This window comes from Podarcis raffonei, chromosome 3 (genome assembly GCF_027172205.1).
Source record: "Podarcis raffonei isolate rPodRaf1 chromosome 3, rPodRaf1.pri, whole genome shotgun sequence".
Taxonomy (NCBI): Eukaryota; Metazoa; Chordata; class Lepidosauria; order Squamata; family Lacertidae; genus Podarcis; species Podarcis raffonei.
The window spans coordinates 99,661,812-99,683,677 of record NC_070604.1 but is presented as its reverse complement, the minus strand read 5'-3'; the positions used below and the strand labels follow the sequence as shown (position 1 = coordinate 99,683,677).

At 45.9% G+C, this 21,866-nt stretch overlaps 1 protein-coding gene across 2 annotated transcripts in view; it reads right to left on the bottom strand.

The window, feature by feature from the left end:
- Positions 1 to 21,866, bottom strand: part of KCNH1 (potassium voltage-gated channel subfamily H member 1) — a 228,598-nt gene that overhangs the window by 171,949 nt on the left and 34,783 nt on the right. For both annotated transcript variants that reach the window (XM_053383261.1, XM_053383262.1), the window contains exons 3-6: positions 20,013 to 20,119; positions 12,717 to 12,845; positions 4,463 to 4,581; positions 2,368 to 2,760 (exon numbers count right to left, since the gene is read on the bottom strand). In XM_053383261.1, the coding sequence (XP_053239236.1) occupies positions 2,368 to 2,760; positions 4,463 to 4,581; positions 12,717 to 12,845; positions 20,013 to 20,119 (748 nt within the window). The remainder of the gene's footprint in view (positions 1 to 2,367; positions 2,761 to 4,462; positions 4,582 to 12,716; positions 12,846 to 20,012; positions 20,120 to 21,866) is intronic.

Below are 21,866 nucleotides of genomic sequence, written 5' to 3'. Positions count from 1 at the left end.
GCAGAAGCACAAAATTACGCTTTGCACATGCACAGAAGCACCAAATTGCAACCCGCGCATGCGCAGATGCACCGCTGCGGGTTGCAAACACTGTGGGTTGTGAATGTGCATCCCGCACGGATCATGTTCGCAACCCAAGCGTCCACTGTAAAGAATAAAACTGACCCAAAGAAGGGGGGAGCAGTATTTTCTCCCAGCCCCGAACATGCAGGTGCCAGGTATTGAACCTGGGGCTTTCTGCATGCAAAGCAGATGCTCTGCCACTGAGCTACAACCCCTTCCCTTACACACCCACACACCAGGCATCAACATAGTAGAGCTGAAAAGACACCCAGCATATGGAATCTAACATGACCCAGAGGCACCGCCTCCTACTCACAAGCAACCACTTGAGCAACGTCAATGTAGCCTAGGAAGGCAGAAATTTCCTTCTCCTGTAGAATTGCCTGTTGACGAATCCAGAGCTGAAGCCTCATCTAGTCGCTGCTTCTTCCGGTAGTTACTTCTCAAGCAGTCAGAGCCAGGTGTTCCCTTTGCAGCATCTGGGGCGGCCCATCAATGAGGCAAGGTCAAGCCATTGGCCTCAGGTGGCAGATCTGACCACCCGACCCTGCCATTCTGCTGCTGCCAAACCCACCAAGGCTTCACCCACACTGCCACTGCGCCATTGCTCTCACTGTTCCCACAGCACCAGTGCCACTGCCAATGTGTTGCAGTGACAGTGCGGGCCCAGCTGCAGGTGAGGGTGCAGTGGCAGTGGCAGGGCGGGCAGCAGTGGGTGCAACGGCAAGGCCAGGAAGGAAGGAGGGGTGGCATCCAGGCCTTTTGCCTACAACGGCAAAACATCCCAGGCTAGCTCTGGCAGCATGGCAACTCTAGAATTTGTTTCTTAGCAAGGTTCGTCAAGTTTTTCCATGCTGCATTTTTCAAAAAGTTGGTTAATCATTTGCTTTCCCGCCCCTTGGCTTTTGATAGCTGTTGGTTCGATGCTGGATGGGAAACTTTCAATGGTCTTATATTTTCTGAATTGTTAAAATGTGATCTGGAAGAGTGTGTGTGCTTGGCTAATCTGCTCCACTTCCCAGTGGGGAGGAGTTGTGGTGGACCACATGGCCACCCACTCCCCACCGGGGGCGGGGGACTTTGTCCCCCGTTGCCCGGGGGATCCTGGCCACGTCAGAGCCCAGTCAGCCAATCCGCTGGCTGGGGGCGGGCATGGCCGGGACAGTTTAAACCAAGGAGCGAGCCAGAGGACCTCCTCTTTGGCTCCCTTCCTCAATCAACTGCCCCCCCTCCCGATTTGCAGGTTAGGCACTGGACTTGCTATGGACTTCGGTTGGTTGCCTTGGTTGTCCAAGGGGCCTGGTAGGAATTTTTCCACTTGGCAAATTGGCACTGGCCACTTGGTTTTCCCCTACCTTGTAGCAATCGTCACAACTTTGTTAGGGTTGCGGTTAGGCATTGTTTGACCTTGTGTGGGGGAGGGGAGGTGTGGCCATCACCTGCCCCTCCATGCTTAAGGGTATTCCGTTAAAGGAATCTGGGGGTGTTGATCTTGTCCGAAGCACGGTCAGGGGTTAGGGCCATGACATGACCCCGATGGGAACACCAGGGGAAGCTCAAGTTGGTTTGCATCGACAGGGCTCCACCTACCAGTGGTTTACCCTTACCGGACATCCTGCGCAGTGGGCAGGAGTCAGATATAGTCGGGTCCAATCAATGCATAAGCCAATACCACTCACATTCTGTAATTCAATAAAGTTGTGGCTAAATTTGCCCAATAACTTAACGTAATATCTGTATCCTTGTGTGAGTTATTTCCCAACAAGGGGGTGGCTGCAGGGTCTTGACATGCAACTGTTCAATTGCAAGCCATCTCTAGCATCTTTTGAGGCTAATATTTTAAGACAGATGAAGTGCTTGCTGAAACTGGAGAAGCCATCAAGCAAACATGGGGCAGACAGTGACTTTTTCAATCAGTTTTGACTATATATTTTTTGCATTCATATGTTACAGTGATAAAGAAAACAAAGCTGCACAAAAATGCTTAATGAATCTGGGGACTAAAGGTCATTATATAAATCTCAGTCTCAACATTTCACGAGGTATTAGCTTATTGCACCTCCCATTACCTGTACAACAAACAAATCTATAAATACTTTTGTGAAGTACTATTGTGAATTGATTGCAATTTCTTGAGAATTTGCAATCAATTAGCGGTTGCAGCCTAGGAAGGCAGAATGACATTTATTTAAGCACATGTGTAGATGGAGAGCAACTAACCAACTTTTGGTTTAAAAAGCCATTTTTCTTCCCAGTCAACCGATCTTGGTAAATGATTAGATGGCAAGTGGAAACAAAACTCACCTCATCAACATTCTCAAATGCGTTGATCACATCATACGGCAAACAGGACAGAAGGTCAATGACAAACCATGTCTTCAAGTAATTCATGCGAATCAGTTTTGGGTCAGAGATCACTTCTCCAGCTGGCCCAACAAACGTGGTGTGGAAATTAAGCACAATGTCTACCAGAAAAATGACGTCAACAATGCTGTCCACTACCAGCCAGGCCACATTGTTCTGTTTCGTTTTAAAGGAGACGTTGTAAGGGACCAAAATAGCCGTGTAGAAGGTTAAAATCAGGATGACCCAATCCCAAGTGGTCTTGAAAACACAGTAATGTAAAATGATATGTGGTGGGGTCTTTGGTGCCTCTTGCTTGTACTGAGGGAGGATTTCAGAGCCCAGTTGCAGGACCTGCTTGGAAAACAGTAAGAGGGAAAGCCTTTCACTATTAAAAAAACAAAACAGCATGCTTTTTCCCCCCAATTATCACATGGGCCATCTTTCCTTAAAATAAAATAAACAGGCTCATGATGACTCATAGAGCAATCCTAACCATATCTATGCCTTCTCCTGAATCAAGCCATTGTTCCATTTAAGCTCTGCATTGTCTTCACGGACTGGCTATGGCTCTCCAGGGGTTTCCAGCAGGAGACAATCCCAGCCCTACCTGAAGATGTTGGGATTGATGCACAGCAGATGTTCTAGCTTTCTTTCTGGATGCTATAATAATTTTATTTATTTATTTATTTATTTATTTATTTATTTATACCCCGCCCATCTGGCTGGGTTTCCCCAGCCACTCTGGGCAGCTTCCAACAAAACACTAAAATACAATAACCTATTAAACATTAAAAGCTTCCCTAAACAGGGCTGCCTTCAGATGTCTTCTAAAAGTTTGGTAGTTATTTTTCTCTTTGACATCTGGTGGGAGGGCGTTCCACAGGGCAGGTGCCACTACCAAGAAGGCCCTCTGCCTGGTTCCCTTCCCTGTAACTTGGCTTCTCGCAGCGAGGGAACTGCCAGAAGGTCCTTGGTATCTGTTACAGTTGCTCTTGCAGACTTAAAATCAAGTGGTGCTCCTACATTTGTAGGACCATTAGGAGACCAGAAGCATTATGGGCCCCTCAGCACGGTTAGGCTGCACCCAAAACACATCTGACCCCTTTCAAAGTCCCCTTATGCCCTTTTTCTCTACAACATCTACTGGTTCCCAGTGTGCTGGAATGCACTGGAGCTTAGACGTGGGCTCGGCGATATAAAAACAATGAATGCAGTATGTAACTGGCAAATAATTATACACATCTCATATGTGCAGAACATACTGTATTATTTACAATGAATTCACCAGCTGTCCTGGTTTAAATTTATGTGAAATCTAATCTGATGCACCAATTTAGCAAGGAATTGTCTAGCAAAGAGTATATGGCCTACTTAAAGCGGAGGTAAAATCCTGAACCGCAGCAGCATTGCTTTCTATGACAAAGTCAACGCGCTGGCTCTCTGCTTGGACATTTACTTAACGTTTCCAAGTGTTAGCAAAGTCAAAGCTATGCAGGCATTTATCAACAAATCTTAGATTTGGCAGATGCATTCTTATAAGGCGCTCCAAGAGCTGCACCAGTTCAATGCTTCCAAATGTGGCCCACCCTTGAGGCCAGGTGAGGCACCTGCTTCAGGCCCCAGCGTTTAAGGGACAGGATGAAGGATCTCGGGCAGAAGACCTGACTCAGAATAGACCAGGGAATGAGTCTGCCTCCTCCTTGCCACTGCTGCTGTTGCTGCTTGAAGACTTTGTCTCCAAAGGGTATTGTTCTGGCACCATGATATCATAACACTCAGAGGGCACTAGAGGCCCAGCGCAGTTGTGGAGATTATCCCTGCCCCTCCACACCTCAAAGTGGCTCGTCTTGCGAATCTCGGCAGATACTGATGGGACACTAGCTGCAGCAGGTAGAGTCTGTGGCCCCCTATCAATCCCTGTGATTTCCCACCAATTCGCTCCAAGCAAACATCCCACAAATAGACCTCCTTTGTCACTGGAATTCAGGTGAGCTGTTCCCAAGAGTCGGGCACTATTGATTCAAGTGGGCTGGCATTAATAATCACACATTACCTCAGCAAGCCGGGAGTGCTTGTGGACGTTCTCTCCTTTCTGTACGCTTGGAGCGAGCTGCTGCAGGACTCCCCGACTGCTGGTGAGTGCACGGGTTAAGCGAGCAAACTTCCCCCAGCCTGAAGGCGATACAAGAAATTGCACAACGGTTATTACAAACAGCCAGCTACATTGGGCAAAGCAATTCTAGGAATATCCTGAATCATCCCCATTGTTCTGTCCCATCAGATTTCCTTGAGAAATAAAAAAAATTCCCTTGCTTTCCAAAAGAGGGACAGTATTTGTCTGTGGTACAAAAAGAAATAAAAAATAGCCCTCTGTATACCTGAGATTACATCTGTGAAGTCTAGTAGGGCTTAATTCTGAGTAGACCTGCCTAGGAGTGGGAATTCTAATCTGAAGTAGCCATGGCGAAAATTGAAGCAGGTCAGCCTAGATAGCACAGATTAGATAACACTTCTGGCTCAGCTGTGTCTGTAGCAGCACCGGCTCTGTCCACTGACAGATAACCACTGCAAGAAATACAGTTCTCAACAGGAAGAAGGAAAAGGTTACCCATCCCTGCTCTAATACATTTACTCTGCTGCGTTCAATAAGAAGGGTTCTCTTTAATGAAGTAACACTGCGATGTATAATGGCTCATTAAAAACAACCAATGGAGTAATCAACCAAGCAGTGATTCTGTGTGACTTCTATTCATTTCACTGAAGTGACAGGAAATAACTATCAGTGTTTGGATGGCATCCAGACCATCACCACTCCTGTCACATTTCATTTCTTATTTGTTCCTCAATGTTTCTATCCTGGTGCTTATGTGGTATATTATATTATATTATATTATATTATATTATATTATATTATAATTATATTATATTATATTAATTATATTATATTATATTGATTCGGTCCCTCTTCCCCTCCAACAATAAGCCAAAATTTGCACAACGACAGCTATTCCCTCCTCTTACCACCTTTCTCCTCCAACAAATGAGACACAGCATGGTGAAAAGTAGAGTTCCAACCCTTGGATTATATTGTGAGTTTGCTGCTTTCCAGGACCATGGATTGAGAAGGATTAGCTCATATGTTTATACAAGGAAAATGAGAATTCATTGATGAAGTATGTAGGTGAGGCGCAATGTCAATAATTCCGTATAAACTTGGGTTTATAAGGCTTGGGAGGGTATAGCTATCAATGTAGACCTGATAGCCATATTTACCTCCAGAATCAGAAGCAGTATGCATCTGTATACCAAAACATGAGTATAGAGCATTCTTGGGCGATTGTATCCTACTGAAGGGCTTCCCATGGTCATCTGGAGGGCCACTGTGAGAACAGAATGCTTTGGTCTGATCCAGCAGGGCTTTTGTAACATTCTTAATACATGGGAAAGGACATGGGACACATATATACTAATTAGACTATGGGTCCATCTAGCTCACTGTTTCCCAAACTTGGGTCTCCATATGTTTTTGGACTACATCCCTCGCTAGCAAGACCAGTGCTCAGGAATGATGATATCTGTAGTCCAGAAGCAGCTGGAGCTCAGTATTGTCTACATTGACCAGCAACGGCTAGCCAGGCTTTTAGGCAAGAGTCTCTCCGAGACACCAGGAGTTAAACCTGAGATGTTCTTCATGCCAAGCAGATGCTTTACCATTGAGCTACAGAAATTGAGTGTGTTTGGGGCTGGGGTCAAGAAGAGGGTAGGCACAAAAGTTCCATGCATCCCAGAACATAGCACTGTTTGCAGCCATGTAGTGAAAGATATTACACACAGAGAGAGACTAGGAGTTTACTGTGAATGAATGATAGCAGATCACAGAGTATGGTGTAGACTACATCTTCTCTTTGCATGATTGCACTGGAATAACTCACTTAATATTACAGTCTTATTGCAGGTTTCAATTGTGTGAAAATTGCTCTGTCTGCATGGAGAGGAACTCCCATTAGCAGCTTGCCATGTAGAACATAGTTGCATTTTCAGCTAGCTACAAGGTGATTCCTTGTGTTTATGCAAAGATTAATTGGAGGAATGAACAACTGCCACGATAACTAAGGCTTGCTGACTCTGACACTGAAGGTGCAATCCTGTGCATGTCTACTCAGAAGTAAGTCATTAAGTCCAATGGGACTTACTTCTAGATCAGCGTGCTTGGACATGCAACCTAAATGCATGCATGTAGTGGATAAACTGTATTAACCACTGGTGCTGTCCATGGTGCTGAACCTACTGACTTGCTTTACGGGCCTTTGTGTGATGATGAGGCAACAGGCCATATCGTTTTTAAATTTGTTCTAGATTCATACAAACAAGCAGCAGCTTTTTGAAAGAGAAGGGGGGTTTGCTCAAATGGCATGGCTTCAAACACAAGACAACACTAGCAATGAGAGTTCCCATTCTAAAAAAAACATTGTCTAAGTGCTTTATCTCACTACAGTCCCTGTATAGCACTGCCTAGTTTTAGATAAGAGAAAGGCTGGAATATTATAGAAGAAATAAGAGGATAAGAGTTCTCATCATGCATGTAAAATAGCAAGAATGAAGAGAAGAGAACCGGAGGGAAGGCTAAAATCAGTAACATCTATAATGGAACAAGGACTGAGAATGCCCCCTCGCACCCTAGAATGCAGGAATCCATGTTTACATTCTCTTAATCTTATTACAACACATCACTACAGAAGCCCGAGGAGAGGCATGGCTGTCTCCCATACACAGAAAATAGACAAGGACTGATTATTCTCATTAGTCAGCGAAGGCAAATGAAAGTGCAGCAGACTTAAGACTATAGCACAGAATGCCAATAGCAGGCAAAACAGTTCATTATTTTTAGCAGTGGGGTGACATTAAAGGGAAGAAGAACTTCCAAGGTTGGGGCTACACAAAACCAGGCTCTGTCCACGTGGTACAGCATGAGGATCCAAAGACCTGTGACCCTAGATTTTCTGCGAACCTGGTGCTGCCCAGTCCTATTCATACTTACTCTGAATTCCCATTCAGTGCAGTAGGACTTACTCCCAAAGAAGTATATGTAGGTTTACAGTTTTAAACTTGCTTTTTTTTTTTCTTCAAACAACAGCTTCCCCCTCCCTTTGCCACATTACAAGCTGCTTTTGAAATGAGGAAATTTCAACATTAGATCATTCTGTGTCATGGGGAATAGTGAGGAGGCTGTTCAAATACTTTTTGAAAAGTCCAAAATTGTGCAGAGCTAAGTCTATTGTGTGAACCTCAGCAGCTCCCCATTAGTAAAATGCATCCCCAAATCTCACATTCAGAACACTAAGCCTCATGCACAAGCAACTGTTTCCAACACGACCTTGACCAGGGCTAATCAATGGGGAAGGGCTTTAGCTTAGTGACAGATCACATGCTTTGCACAGAGAAGGTCCCAGGTTCAAGCCCCGACATCTCCAGGCAGGGCCAGAAACCCTGAAGAGATGCTGCCAGTCAGTGTAGACAATACTGAGTTAGATGGACCAATAGTCTGATTTGCTTTAAAGCAGATCCCTATATTCCTCTTGCTAATCTGCTGTTCAGGAGTGTCACCACATTCAGGGCTTTTTGCCCTGAGTGACCGATAAGCACTAGGAGCATCCAGCGGTCAATCAAAGTCTGGTTCATTACAACAGTGAACAGCTCATCCAAGGCATGAGCACAACCGACTTACTCAGCACAGACCGCATTCAAGTTAACACAAAACCTTTGGACTAAGATGAATTAATTCTAAACTCAGCTCAGAACATAAGAAGGCCTCTTATACTCAGTCAGACCACTGGTCCAGCTAGCACACTTTATTCAAGGGAGGGCTCAGTCATCCTCAGCAGCTGCAAGACCTGAGTGCAACTCCCTTGGCAGCTCCACAGGGGAGAATTGTCAAAACCTGGGCTGACCATTTGCGCGCTTCCTATAGTACAAGAGGACTTCGTGATTCAGCTGAGCCTTGCTTGAGCAACAAGATGCTCCTGATGTGCTCCTGCATCCTTGGATACTCTTGGTTTTTTTTATCCTGTCTCCTGGTTTACCTTTTGGTCCTGACTTCCTCTCCAGTCTGACCCCACAGCAGATGACTGAGGCCCATATCCCAGGCCTGCCATTGTTTGACCCTCAACTTGACTCTGGTGCATGGGACGGGAACTGTTATCAGATTGAGGGCCACATTCCCAGTTGGGTATTCTTCAGGGAGGGGGCACATCTGGTGGCCTAAGGCAAAAGAGGGCAAAACCTCTGCTTTCTCTTTCTTTCTTTCTTTCTTTCTTTCTTTCTTTCTCTCTCTCTCTCTCTCTCTCTCTCTCTCTCTGACACACACACACACACACACACACACACACACACACTATGTCCAGGCAACCAAAAGGCATTATCAAAGTTTGATGACATATTCCAGCCAAGCAAAAAGAGATTGTGAAGCAAGGCCGGGAGGGGGGGTGGCCTGGAGAGAGGAGGTGTGACTGAGGAGGAAGCAGAACATAGAATGAGTCCTAAGGGCCAGATAGAGGGGCTTGCAGGGTCACATTTGCCCCCCCCCCCAGCCTGAGGTTCCTCATGCCTACTTATAGTGCCACCACTTGTCCCCTCCCTCAAGGAGCAATGACCTCATGAAAGTGGGATGGAAGGAGCAATTAAAAAGGGAAATAGGAAGGCAGATGCAGGATGCAAAGCTGGAGTAAGCCCAGAATCCTTCCCAAAACTTTTATGGAAGAGTCCAGGACTCATTACGACCTACTGTGGGGCACCTAGTTGGGTCAGAAGCGGCATATGACTTTTTCCTATACTGGCTATTTTCACTGCCCTGCACAAAGCTGGGATTTGCATCAGAGTAAGGACTCTTAAATCTCAGTCTCTCTCCCTCTCTCGTAACTGCTCTGGACATTTTTTCCAAGAACCTACATTTAGTACGTGTCCTTCTACAGATTCCCATTTGTTTCATTTACAAGGTGAAAAAAGCGAATCAGCTCTGTGATGTGCATCCCAAACATTAGCTGATAATTGAGAAGCTTATGGGGTACAGAAGATCTATAATTTCTTTTAACATTAGCATTTCTAGCATCTGTGCTCAAACAGAACAGCAGCTTCTCCCTGCTGTTTCATCTGTCTCCCCCTATGTCATCTCAGGATAATAGGCCCCTCTTCACTTTTGTGAATTTGTCTGTCCCTAGTCACTAACTAGGCACACATCTGCTTCAGTTACTCACAATCACTTGGGCAAATCAATAGCTAACCTTTTAATAGGAAGCTACTCAATAGTGATGCCAGTTTCTGTCTTTGGTTGCATTAGCAGTGATCACAGCTATGTCACACAAGGAGCCAGAGATCCTAACCTTCCCTAGTTACTTATTGAGTGGATAACTGCTTTTATCTCCTGTCTTGATTTAAATGTAGCTTCATTGAGGCCTGTTTTAAAGGATTGCATTTGTATTGATTTATATCATACTTTATCGTTAAACCACTTTGAGAGCTTTGTCTAGGATTTAATTTTGCAATCGATAATAATAAACAACAGTAGCAATCCTGAGAGGTATGCATCACACGGAGAAACAGTAGCTTCCTGAAAGCCATCTAAGACAACTTCATAGCTGAGCAGGGATCTGAACTCGAGTTTCCCAAATTCCAAGCACAACAACTCCTCACTGGGCAGCTTTCTCTAGACTGCTAAATTTAAAAAATATAGAAACCCACCCTTAAAGGGGGTAAAGGGGACCCCTGACCTTTAGGTCCAGTCATGACCGACTCTGGGGTTGCAGCGCTCATCTCGCTTTATTGGCCAAGGGAGCCGGCGTTTGTCTGCAGATAGCTTCTGGGTCATGTGGCAAGCATGACTAAGCCGCTTCTGGCGAACCAGCGCAGCGCACGGAAACGCCGTTTACCTTCCCACTGGAGTGGTACCTATTTATCTACTTGCACTTTGACGTGTTTTTGAACTGCTAGGTTGGCAGGAGCAGGGACCAAGCAACGGGAGCTCACCCTGTCGTGGGGATTCGAACTGCTGACCTTCTGATCGGCAAGTCCTAGGCTCTGTGGTTTTACCCACAGCACCACCCACGTCCCTAATACAATACTGCCTACTCTGATTGGAAGTAACTCTCCTGGGTCTCAGTAAATGATCCTTCTAACTGGTGATGCCAGGAATTGAACCTGGGACCTTCTGCGAGTGCTGGAAGGAAGACCTGTTCCCTGCTGCAAGGCCCATTTCCACTTGGCCTAGGGGGCAGAGCCCAGACTCACCCTGAACAGCTAAAAGACTCCCGGGAGGCCACTGGGACATTGCTGGAACAACTCTTGGGTTGGAGCAAGTGGCTAAAATGTTTTAAATGGTTCTAATTTTGGTTCCTCTGTTCTGCTTTTGTTGGGTTGGTGTTGGTTAAATGTTTAGTTGGGGTTGGTGGCTATTTAAATTTGGGTATCACTGTAAACTGGTTGCTGTTGTTGTTGTTGGTTTCTATTAATTTATTAAAGGGGCGCGGGTGGCACTGTGGGTTAAACCACAGAGCCTAGGGCTTGCCCATCAGAAGGTCGCGGTTCGAATCCCTGTGACAGGGTGAGCTCCCGTTGCTCGGTCCCTGTTCCTGCCCACCTAGCAGTTCAAAAGCATGTCAAAGTGCAAGTAAATAAATAGGTACTGCTCTGGCAGGAAGGTAAACAGCGTTTCCATGCGCTGGTCTCGTTTTGCCAGAAGCGGCTTAGTCATGCTGGCCACATGACCTGGAAGCTGGAAGCGGAGAAACACCGGCTCCCTCGGCCAGTGAAGCGAGATGAGCGCTGCAACCCCAGAGTCATCTGCGACTGGACTTAACGGTCAGGGGTCCCTTTACCTTTATTAATTTATTAGTTTGTTTGCTGCCTGTATAGGCTATTCCATTTTGTAATATTTGATGTTTTGTTGTGTTTATATATATGCTGTGAGCTGCCCAGAGGGGCTGGGGAAACCCAGCCAGATGGGCAGGATATAAATTTATTATTATTATTATTATTATTATTATTATTATTATTATTATTATTATTCTACATGCAGGACCAATTCCTGCTTTAAGGGAGCCTTTGGAACTGTCATATGCTGCATTTCCCATGGCTGTGGTCACTCTCCCTCTCCACCCTGATGGATAGTCAGGTGTGCACTCCCCCCCCCCCACTGTCAGTGTCTCTCCCTGCTCCCCGTTGCTGAATGCTCCCCCGCCACACAGGGACACACAGACACACACACAATTGCTAGGCACCTACTTGCTCTTTCCTTCTCCCAAATTTTGGGGAAGTTTACCATGCAGCCCAGAGGTCAGTGGGAGTGGTGGTGGGGTGAATGGCAGCAACAGATCCTGGAGGCACTGTGAGGTGTGCCAGGCTACTGCTGCCCCCTTAACTGGGCAGCTATTTAATTCCTGCATAGCTGGCTTTGCTTCAGTGTATCTCAGGAGTGATGCTATGCCAGGAGCAGACCAGAGGACACTGTGAGGAAATTTAAATGGTGGCTCCTTGAAAACATCACCAGAGGCCCTTTTCTCTCAGTGCCAGAAAAGTTTTAAAGGGGTGCTCCTGGTTCAATGGAGAAATGTTTCAGAGGTGGTGGGCCCTGCGGGGGTCTCAGAGCCCAACCATGGCCTGTGCAAATGCCATTTCTGTTCACTTGCAGTGTTATAGTCCCTCCCCATTATACTCTTAAGGCCACATTTGCACCACACATTTGAAGCACTGTGATATGACTTTAATCAGTCATGGCTTCTCCCAAAGGATTCTGGGAGCTGAAGTTTGTTGAGGCTCCTGAGAATTATTAGGTCAATCATTCCCTCTTCTCCGGGAACTCTGGCTATTGTAGCTTTGGGAGGAAACTAGGGGTCTCCTAACCACACTCAGCATTATAAAGGCTTTTAACAAATACATTGATTTGTAGTTACTTCAGTCTGATTCTCAATCATTCTATGGACAGAGCAAAGAAATCTATGTGAAATTGGGTTACGCTGAATTCTAAAAAACCAGAATACATACAGTGGTACCTTGGTTTACAACCATAATCCGTTCTGGAGGTCCGGTTGGAAACCAAAACAGGTTGTAACCCAAGGCACACTTTCGCCAATGGGGCCGCCCAAAAAAGGGTTGTAATCCCAAAAAAAAGGGACATGCACTTCTGGGTTTGACGTGGTTGTAATCCAAAACAGTTGTAATCCAAAACCGTTGGGTACAGTGGTACCAAGGTACCACTGTATATATTTTAAATATGCATTTGTGTTCTCCCCCAAAAAAATAAAGATCCAAGAACAAACCTTTGCACGAATCATCCTCTATTGGCTGCTTGAAAGCTGTTATGTCACTGAACGTGCAAAGAAACAAAACAACTTTGTCCTGTTCATTTCGAATTGGAGCAATTTTCACAAAGAACCAAACAGGAGTCCCTGGGGGGGAAACAACACACACAAAAACTGGTCAATGACATAAAAGCTGTACAGCATGCCAACCATATTGTTTTACGGGGAGAGGCATTGCTTTAGCAAACAAACAGAAGGACAAAAGGTTATATGGTGGCAGCAGAACAGCAGAAACAACTGACAGCAAACATATACCCACTTACCTGGGAATGTGTCCCATTGAATTCAATGTGGCTTACTTCTCAGTAACTTGTACAACAGCATCAGTGGCCAGCATGTGGTCCACAGGTCACATTCACCCTTTGACAACTGTCTGTGAGGCCCACCAAGCCCCAGGGAGCCCCACCACACATCTAAATCACTATTATACCACTTTAACAGCCATGGCTTCCCCCAAAGAATCCTGGGAGTTGTAGTGTGTTGAGGGTACTGAGAGTTATTGACCCTTATTGACTGGGAGAGCCAGTGTGGTGTAGTGGTTAAGAGCGGTGGACTGGTAATCTGGTGAACTGGGTTCGATTCCCTGCAACTCCACATGCAGCTGCTGGGTGACCTTGGGCTAGTCACACTTCTCTGAAGTCTCTCAGCTCCACTCACCTCACAGAGTGTTTGTTGTGGGAGAGGAAGGGAAAGCAGAATGTTAGCCACTTTGAGACTCCTTTGGGTAGTGATAAAGCAGGATATCAAATCCAAACTCCTCCTCCTTACTTCCCTCACAGAGTTACAATTCACAGAGTGGTTTAAGAATCAGATTTTCTGCCCAAGAAACTCTGGGAACTGTAGTTCTGGGAGGGGAAGTCTTCTAATAACTCTCGGCATCCTTAGCCAGCCACAGCTCCCACATCAAATCAGCACAATCTTTGCACAAGAGGAAGGTGTAAGCAGGCTTGGGGAAAACTTGGCATTTGCAGAACTATGCAAAATATTAAGGGGGGCACAAAGGGGGAGTGGACCCCCAATCCAATGAGTACTGAGCATAGTAAGCAGCTATAGAATGCTCACTGTCAGTAAGAGAGAGGGAATGGGAAACTGGGGGAAATGAGAATGGAGTGGCTGGAATCCTGAACAGGAAGCACTCCATGCTGCAACTTTTTGTTGCAATTCCCATCTGCAAATTAGATTTCCAATGATGCAACTATCTTCATTGATATTTGGTTAGTTTGGTTGGTCAGCAGAAGCACAATCCTGTACTTCTGATGATCAACAGCAGTGCAAGGATGCAGTAAAAGAAGTAAGCCCCCTCCCTGCCCCCACCTTTTTCTATTGGAATCCTGGCATTCTACTACCTGCAAGAAGTCCAACATTACAGGAGAAGGAATGAGAATTTTGGTTTTGCTTCAAAAGCATGCAAACCTTCTTTGAACGGAGGTCAGAGTAGTTCAAAAGAAAGAAGGATGTTCATCAAGGGAAATAATGGTGCTTTCTTGCTCCTTTCAACTCTCTTTTATATAGAGAGAGAGGGAGAGAGAATGGATCTGTTTGCAACCAGTCACAAAATGCAGAAATTGAGGTCACTGTTGAAATGCAATTGTTGGGGGGGTCTTTGGGTGCAACGAATACCGTAATCACATAGCCTAGACTGTGTATACTCTCCAAGAAACAAAAAGATAGTCTGCATTAACATAATTTATTTTATTTGTTTATTAGAGAATTCATATCCCACCGTTCTAGTGTAAATACACCGCTCAGGGCAGCTGATCCAGATTCCCTTCCCAAGAAAATCATCACAACATGTGTAAATTATGCTGCCTGTCTCACATTACATAACCCTGTTTCTGCTCATTTTAGAGAGGAACGTTGGGGAAACTCGCAAAGCTTGGATATAAGGTTTGGAGGGGTCATAAAGTTCTCCTCAGAGTCAAGGTGAGCTTCAAAGCTTTAAAAATTTCCCTGGGGCCTCAGAGTTGAAGGCAGCACACTCTACCCCTACCCACCATCAGCCAGGGCACCAAGGTGACTATGAGGTTCCACTCCGGCCTCCCAAGAAGAACGTCACAGCAAGATGGAGACCAACTTCCGCCAGCCAAAGAAGGAGCAGCTGCAGGGGGACCACTTCCCTCTGCTCTTTGACCAGAGGAACACTCTGCTCTGACTGACAGTTGCCCTGGGACCGCAGATGCAAGAAGCAAGGGCATTCTGGCCCCATCCATCATTCAGAGGAATAAGGGCCATCAATTGCTATTCAGGCAAGGACGTCAGCAAGAGGACATCGGCCTGGATAAAAATGCCTCCTCACAGAATGATAGCTCAGCAGTTTGCTCTGGCCTTAAAAACAGACTTCCCTTTTCCCTCCAGTATGCTTCTCCTTGGCATTAGCCACTTTGGGAGACAGCAATCGTCTGAAAAGCAAGATTATTATTTTTTAAAAAGCAAATAAATATGTTGAGCCAGCTTTGGGGTTTCTCCAAAGGCTGAAGCTGCTGTGGAATGTGGTGGCTAAATTGCTCACGGGAGCGAATTACCACAGGCGCATAAGACCCTGAAGGATTTATGGTGTCTGCCAATCAGCTACTGGGCCAAAGTCAAGGGGCTGACATATAAGGCCCATACAGTCATATCTCAGAAGTCAACAGAATCAGTTCTGGAGGTCCGTTCGTCTTCCGAAACATTCAACTTCCAAAGTGCAGCTTCTGATTGGATGCAGGAAGCTCCTGCAGCCAATTGGAAGCCGCAGAAGCCCCGCCAGACGTTCGGCTTCCAAAAGAACATTTGAAAACCAGAACACTCACTTCTGGTTTTTGATCATTCAGGAGCCGAAGCGTTCAACTCCGAAGGCGTTCAGGAGCCAAGGTATGACTGTATAACTAACATATAAGGCCCTATGCAGCTCAGGAATGAGTTACATAAGAGACCGCTTTATCTTTTACATACAGAGTAGATCACTGCCGTCGGCAGGAGAGTTCCAGAGATCTCAGAAGCTCATTCCACTGAACTTGGAGCAGGGCTTTTTAGTGTGGCTGCCCCCGTCCTGTGGAACAGTGTTCCTGTCGAAATACAAGAGGTGCCCACTATCTGCACTTTCTGGGAATAAATGAAGACTGCTTTATTCCAACAGGGTTCCCCAGCTGGGTCTTTACTGCTTGTTAGGGTTTTTGCCTTGTTTTAAATATACTTGTTGTTTTTAACCCTTTACAATTATCTTATATGCGACATGCCTTAAGACAGCGGCTTAGAAGGCAAGCCACCAGCCAGTATTAATAATTACAATATAAAAATAAAATAATTCTATGACTTGGCTTAACACCTGAGCAACAGATGAATTCCTGGCTTGTTCACACACCTCAAACCACCTCCCACCATCCACCTGCCCTGCTTCCCTAAGCCTGGATAGCTCAGTTGGTTAGAGCGTGATGCTGATAATGCCAAGGTTGCAGGTTTGATCCCTGTGTGGGATAGCTGCATATTCCTACGTTGCAGGGGGTTGGACTAGATAGTCATCAGGGTCCCTTCCAGCTCAGCAATTCTATAAGCCTCCCTCCCTCCCTTTAAATCACATTTACTTGGGAGTAAGTCCCACTGAATTCAGTGTGGCTTACTTCTGAGTAGACATGTATAGGATTGCACTAAATGCTACCCCAGCCAGATATACCAGCTACACACTAGGCCTGCTACGAAAGCTAGGCATGTGTCACCTCTCCTTTAATTACTGGCTATGGCAAAGCAGACGGCTGAGTTTTGGTTACATAATAGTTACAGCTGACCTTTGAAACTCCCTCAATCAATATTACACTATTCATTTTTAATGCTGCTGCTGTACATGATGCAGGAAGCTGCGCATTCTGCCCAGGATTCATTAGTGAGCAAGTCAAGTGTCTGCGATTGGGATGGGTTAGGCAGGCCATGCGGGCGAAAACGAAGTTTTTAGATACATAAGCCGAGCGAAATCTCTTGCATCTGACCGACTGCTTTTAAGATTAATGCACCGGAAATTCGGCGAGGTACTAACTGCTCCATCCTAGCAAGCAGAACACATAGTGAGAAGCGGGGGGCGGGGTTGGGCTGGCCCTTCACAGCTTCCCGGGAGGAAAGCATAGTGCGGTTATGCTGATAGACCCAGCAAAGCCATTTCCAGCGTCTTAAAAGGCTTCTTCCTTCACGCTTGTCTACCATCGAACCCATCCGTGGGCTGGCTGAGAAAAGGGTCAATAGGTTAGAACGCTACATGTTAAGATGAAGAAATCCTATTTCATTCCCCCGAGGAAGAATCAGAAAGGGCTGAGGTTACTCTGTTGAACTAGAAATATCTGAAAAGTGGTTAAAGAAGAAAAATAAGTCTTCAGCCCAACAGCTCTTTTGAAATGATGTGTCGGTTGGTTGTCTCTTTAGTATGCTTTTAAATGAGTCCTGGGGTGGGGGGTGCAATAGATTTAAACTAACACCAACAGGAATTGTGGGGAATCATAGAACTGGAGAGCTGGAAGGGACCCTGAGGATCATCTAGTCCAACCCCCTGCAATGCAGGAATATGCAGCTGTCCCGTGTGGGGATCAAACCTGCAGCCTTGGTGTTATCATAATAAATAATAATAATTTTTTATTTATACCCCACCCTTCTTGGTTCAAAAACCGGGCTCAGGGCGGCTAACAACAAATTTAAAACACTTTAAAACACTTAATTATAAAAGCAGCATAAAATACAGTATAAAAACATGAAAAACAATAAAATTCAAAAATCAATTAGATAATCCCCAGGGCTAGCTGGCTGAATTGGTCCTACTTGGGCCAGTGAGGAGGCCAGGCGAGAATTAGCTGTGGGGTCTCAGAGTGGGTGATCTTCATAAAAGGGGAGGGGGAGGGAAGAGAAGGGAAATAAAAGATCAGGCTGAATTCAAATTAAAGGCCAGGCGGAATAGCTCTGCCTTACAGGCCTGACAGAAGGAGGTTAAATCCTGCAGGGCCCTAGTCTCATGGGACAGAGCATTCCACCAGGTTGGAGCCATCACTGAAAAGGCCCTGGCCCTGGTGGAGGATAGTCTAACTTCCTTAGGGCCCGGGACCTCTAAACTATGGTTAGAGCACTATGGTTAGAGCACTATGCCCTAACCAACTGAGCTATCCAGGCCGACAGCAAAGTGCCAGAGCATCTGCTTTGCCTGCAGGAGGTTCCAGGTTCAATCCCTGGCACCTCCAGGTAGGCCTGAAGCTTCAGGTGGGGTGTACATCCCTGTACGGAACAAAAGGAGTCCAACGAATCTGAGTGGTTCTCCTGGTGCTCTTATCCTTTCCTACAGATTAGCACTGGCCACTTTGTGCTGCAAAACTGCCCCAAGCAGAATCCTGTCTCAGAAGGAGCAGTACTTCAGGCTGTACTATAATAGGCAGGAAGGGAACAAGCTGAACATGAATAAAAGATGACAAGCGAGGCAACGATCGGGTAGGGAGGCGTTATTCGGTCCTTGTAAGAGCACGCCGAGTCTCTGAAAACAGACAAGCAACCAGATTGCCAACACTAAGGCTTGCAGTCAGGAAGGACACAAGAAGAACCTTGCTAGATCGGACCAACAGCCCACCTAGTCCAGCATTCTGTTCTCACAATGGCCAACTAGATGCCCATGGGAAACCTGTGAGCAGAACTTGAGGGCAATGGCACTCTTCCTACTTGCAATTCCCAGTACCTGGCATTCAAAGGCATAATGTCTCTTGACCGTGGAGCCAGAGGATAACAATCATTGCTAGTAGCCATTGATAGCACTGTCCTCCATGAATTTGTCTAATCCTCTTCTAAAGCCATCCAAGTTGGTGGCCATCAGCACCTCCCATGGGAGGAAGCTGGAAGACCCAAATAAAATTAATGTCCCCTGTCTTTCAGATGATAATGATGATGATGATTTAAATTTATTACCCCCCCCCTTCACCCTAAGGTCCCAATGTGGGCTACGACTTAAAATGGAAAGGGGTCTGTAGGGATGATCGCTGGGTCTGGAGGGAGGACACTCCCCACCGCAGGCAGCCTCAGCCTGCCTGCATGCGTGACCTTGGGGTACAGGGCACACTCCCCCTCACAGACAAGCCACAGCTGTCTGAACATCATGCCCTCTGTCTAACCCTTTGCAGTCTCAGTAGTCTGCGGTGCCCTTTCTGTAACCTTTGTCTCTGAGACCTTTTGTCTCCTTCGTCATACACTGTGCAAGGGGGAAATGACGCGGTGGAAACAGGTGCCAAAATAACTTTGTACCACCCCACGATCTCGGGACTGGAAGATGTATAAAGGTCACAGCCCAAAATGTATCTGCCTGGGTTTGCATATTTGTGTCAATAAAAGGAGGCTCCACAGAGCTGGCCGGCAGCTTGCATGCAGCCCACCTGTGCGCAGCTCACCTGCATTATCAACTCCTGCCTCATGTCCATTACTTCAGGGGTCAAACTATCACAAGAGGTGATGATATTTTGGGAGGTTGAATAGTTACAAAGGAATGGTCTCGGTGGTGGGGTGCACATTTTTATTCTTATTTATTTATGATTATTACTTTGTCAAAATAAAATAATAATAATAATAAAATAAAAAGGGGGAAGGGGGGGGAAGAATGCAATCACAAAAAATGGGATGTGTTTCAGGTATCAAAGACCAGGATAAATTTGGGATTAGTCTTTTAAATCTGTGTTTTGGAGAATGCTGGGATTCTGCGGCACCATATCAGGATTTCTTCAATAAGAAGATCACTAATGGCAGAAAGACAGCTTGTCTACCATGCTTAATACCCATCCCTTAAAACAGGGGTAGGGAATCTGCAACCCTCCAGATCAGCCTCAGGCCAGAGGTCAAGCATGATGGGAGTTGTAGTCCAGCAATATCTGGAGGTAAAAGACCAGCACATATTGCCTGGGGCTGATGGGAGTTGTATTCCAACAATGTTTGCATTGAAGACACCAGGTTGGTGGTGGCTGCTGTAATTACGGTAGTCAGGTATCCAAACTCTGTAAAAAGATTGTTTACTTACACTCACTGATGCTTCCAGTTACAATTTATGATTGGCAATCCTGTTACTGTACTCCAAGTAAAGGTATAATTCTCATCACTCACTTCTCCTGAAAACTTGTTAGTGCCAAGGAAAGGGCAGGGGGGAATAGTACTCCCAGTGCCATTCCTGTAGCAGCGATGATGTCTTGTTAAACCATATCTCATGATCTGCAATCCTGCCTGCATTTCTGGTTTCAACGTGGCACTGTTGAAAGGTGAGTGAAAAACCTGACTTACTGTTCTTCTTGTACATCAAGATTTCAAAGGAGTTCATCTCGTAGTTCTCAAACGTCTGTCGAACTTTATCTATGGTGTCTTTGTCAGTCAGCTCTCCGTACATAAAACTGCAGGGAAAGTGGAAAGACGTTCAGAGTAAGATAGAAGGCAGTCACAGGCAAGGCATAGTGACACAACAAGACATTTACAAAAATGTATTAATGGTTATTAGGGTAATAATAATAATAATAATAATTTATTCTCAGTAATAATAACTTACTCTCAGTAGGATTTGCATACTTAGCCACTGGGGCTTGTTTGTTGACACTAACTATTCCCATGAAGAAGAGACTTTTGTTTGAAACATGTGGGCATTTGGCCTTTTTTATTTTAAAAAAATCAGCTTACTATATGTCAGGCTTGGGGAGAGCGGCTTCCTCCCTCCCTTTGGCCGTGGATAAGCAGAACAAATGGGACGTGGGTGGTGCTGTGGGTAAAACCTCAGCGCCTAGGACTTGCCGATCGTCAGGTCGGCGGTTCGAATCCCCGCGGCGGGGTGTGCTCCCGTTGCTCGGTCCCAGCGCCTGCCAACCTAGCAGTTCGAAAGCACCCCCGGGTGCAAGTAGATAAATAGGGACCGCATACTAGCGGGAAGGTAAACGGCGTTTCTGTATGCTGCGCTGGCTCGCCAGATGCAGCTTGTCACGCTGGCCACGTGACCCGGAAGTGTCTGCGGACAGCGCTGGCTCCCGGCCTCTAGAGTGAGATGAGCGCACAACCCTAGAGTCTGTCAAGACTGGCCCGTACGGGCAGGGGTACCTTTACCTTAAGCAGAACAAAGCAAAAATTGTCTCTTACCATTTAAAGAGATTTTAATGATCCCAGCTCAAGAACAAAGAGTCCATCTCAGAGTAAAGGTGCTCCCAATTAAGGTTTCCACCCACTTCCCCCTTAGTCACTTCTGCCACTTGCAAACTGATCTCGCAACCACCGTGCCTTTTGTGCAGCTACGCTATCTAATCTCCTTGACCTTGGACTGGACAGCTGGACACTTTTCAGTGAACCAGAGTCTGTTAACTCTCTCTCTCTCCCTGTTCTTCTTCTCCTAGCTGTTCACTCCCCCCCCCCAGTTCGTCCAAACTTTTGTCTTCTGAACTATGTCCGTCTGCTAACCGCAGTTGCAAATCTATACTCTTCCACTGCTCCTGGGAAGATTTAGAATCCAGATCAGGAGCAGGGAGAGGGGGAAGCTCCCACCATTCCTCATCTGTGCAGCACAGTCCCCGACACTATATTCTCTTCTTTTTGTTGCACCATTTCTCTCTCCCTCTGTACATGTGTGTGTGTGTACCTGCACATTTTAAACATTTTTCTTCTCAGAAAACTGGGGAAAGGCTATCAATGGCTACTAGCCATGACAACTATGTTCTGCCTAGTCATTGGCAGTAGCCATGTTCCTGAAGATGTAAGAGTACACAGGTTCTGCTTAAGGATGTTCCATAGGCATCTGGTTGGCCACTGTGAGATCCGGATCCTGGACTAAATGAGCCATTGGTCTAGATGTTTTTTCCTATGTTATTAACCCTGGGAATTGTAGTTTTCAGACAGGAGCCAGCCTTGTTCCTAGATGGCCAGTTTGTCGACCATTCATCCCAAGTTGTTTGCACACAAAAATGTCAGCATGACAATGGTTCAAACTACCTTAGAGCATGAAGAGCATGGGTCATGACTTGAAGGCCACCAGTGTAGTAAGCAAAATTTTGGACTTTGACAAGGGAAACCTGGGTGCAGATTCCAGTTTAGTTATCTAGGCAACCTTGGGTAAGGCAAGGCCTCTCAAACTAACGTACCCACAAGATTGCTGTGAGTACAAAA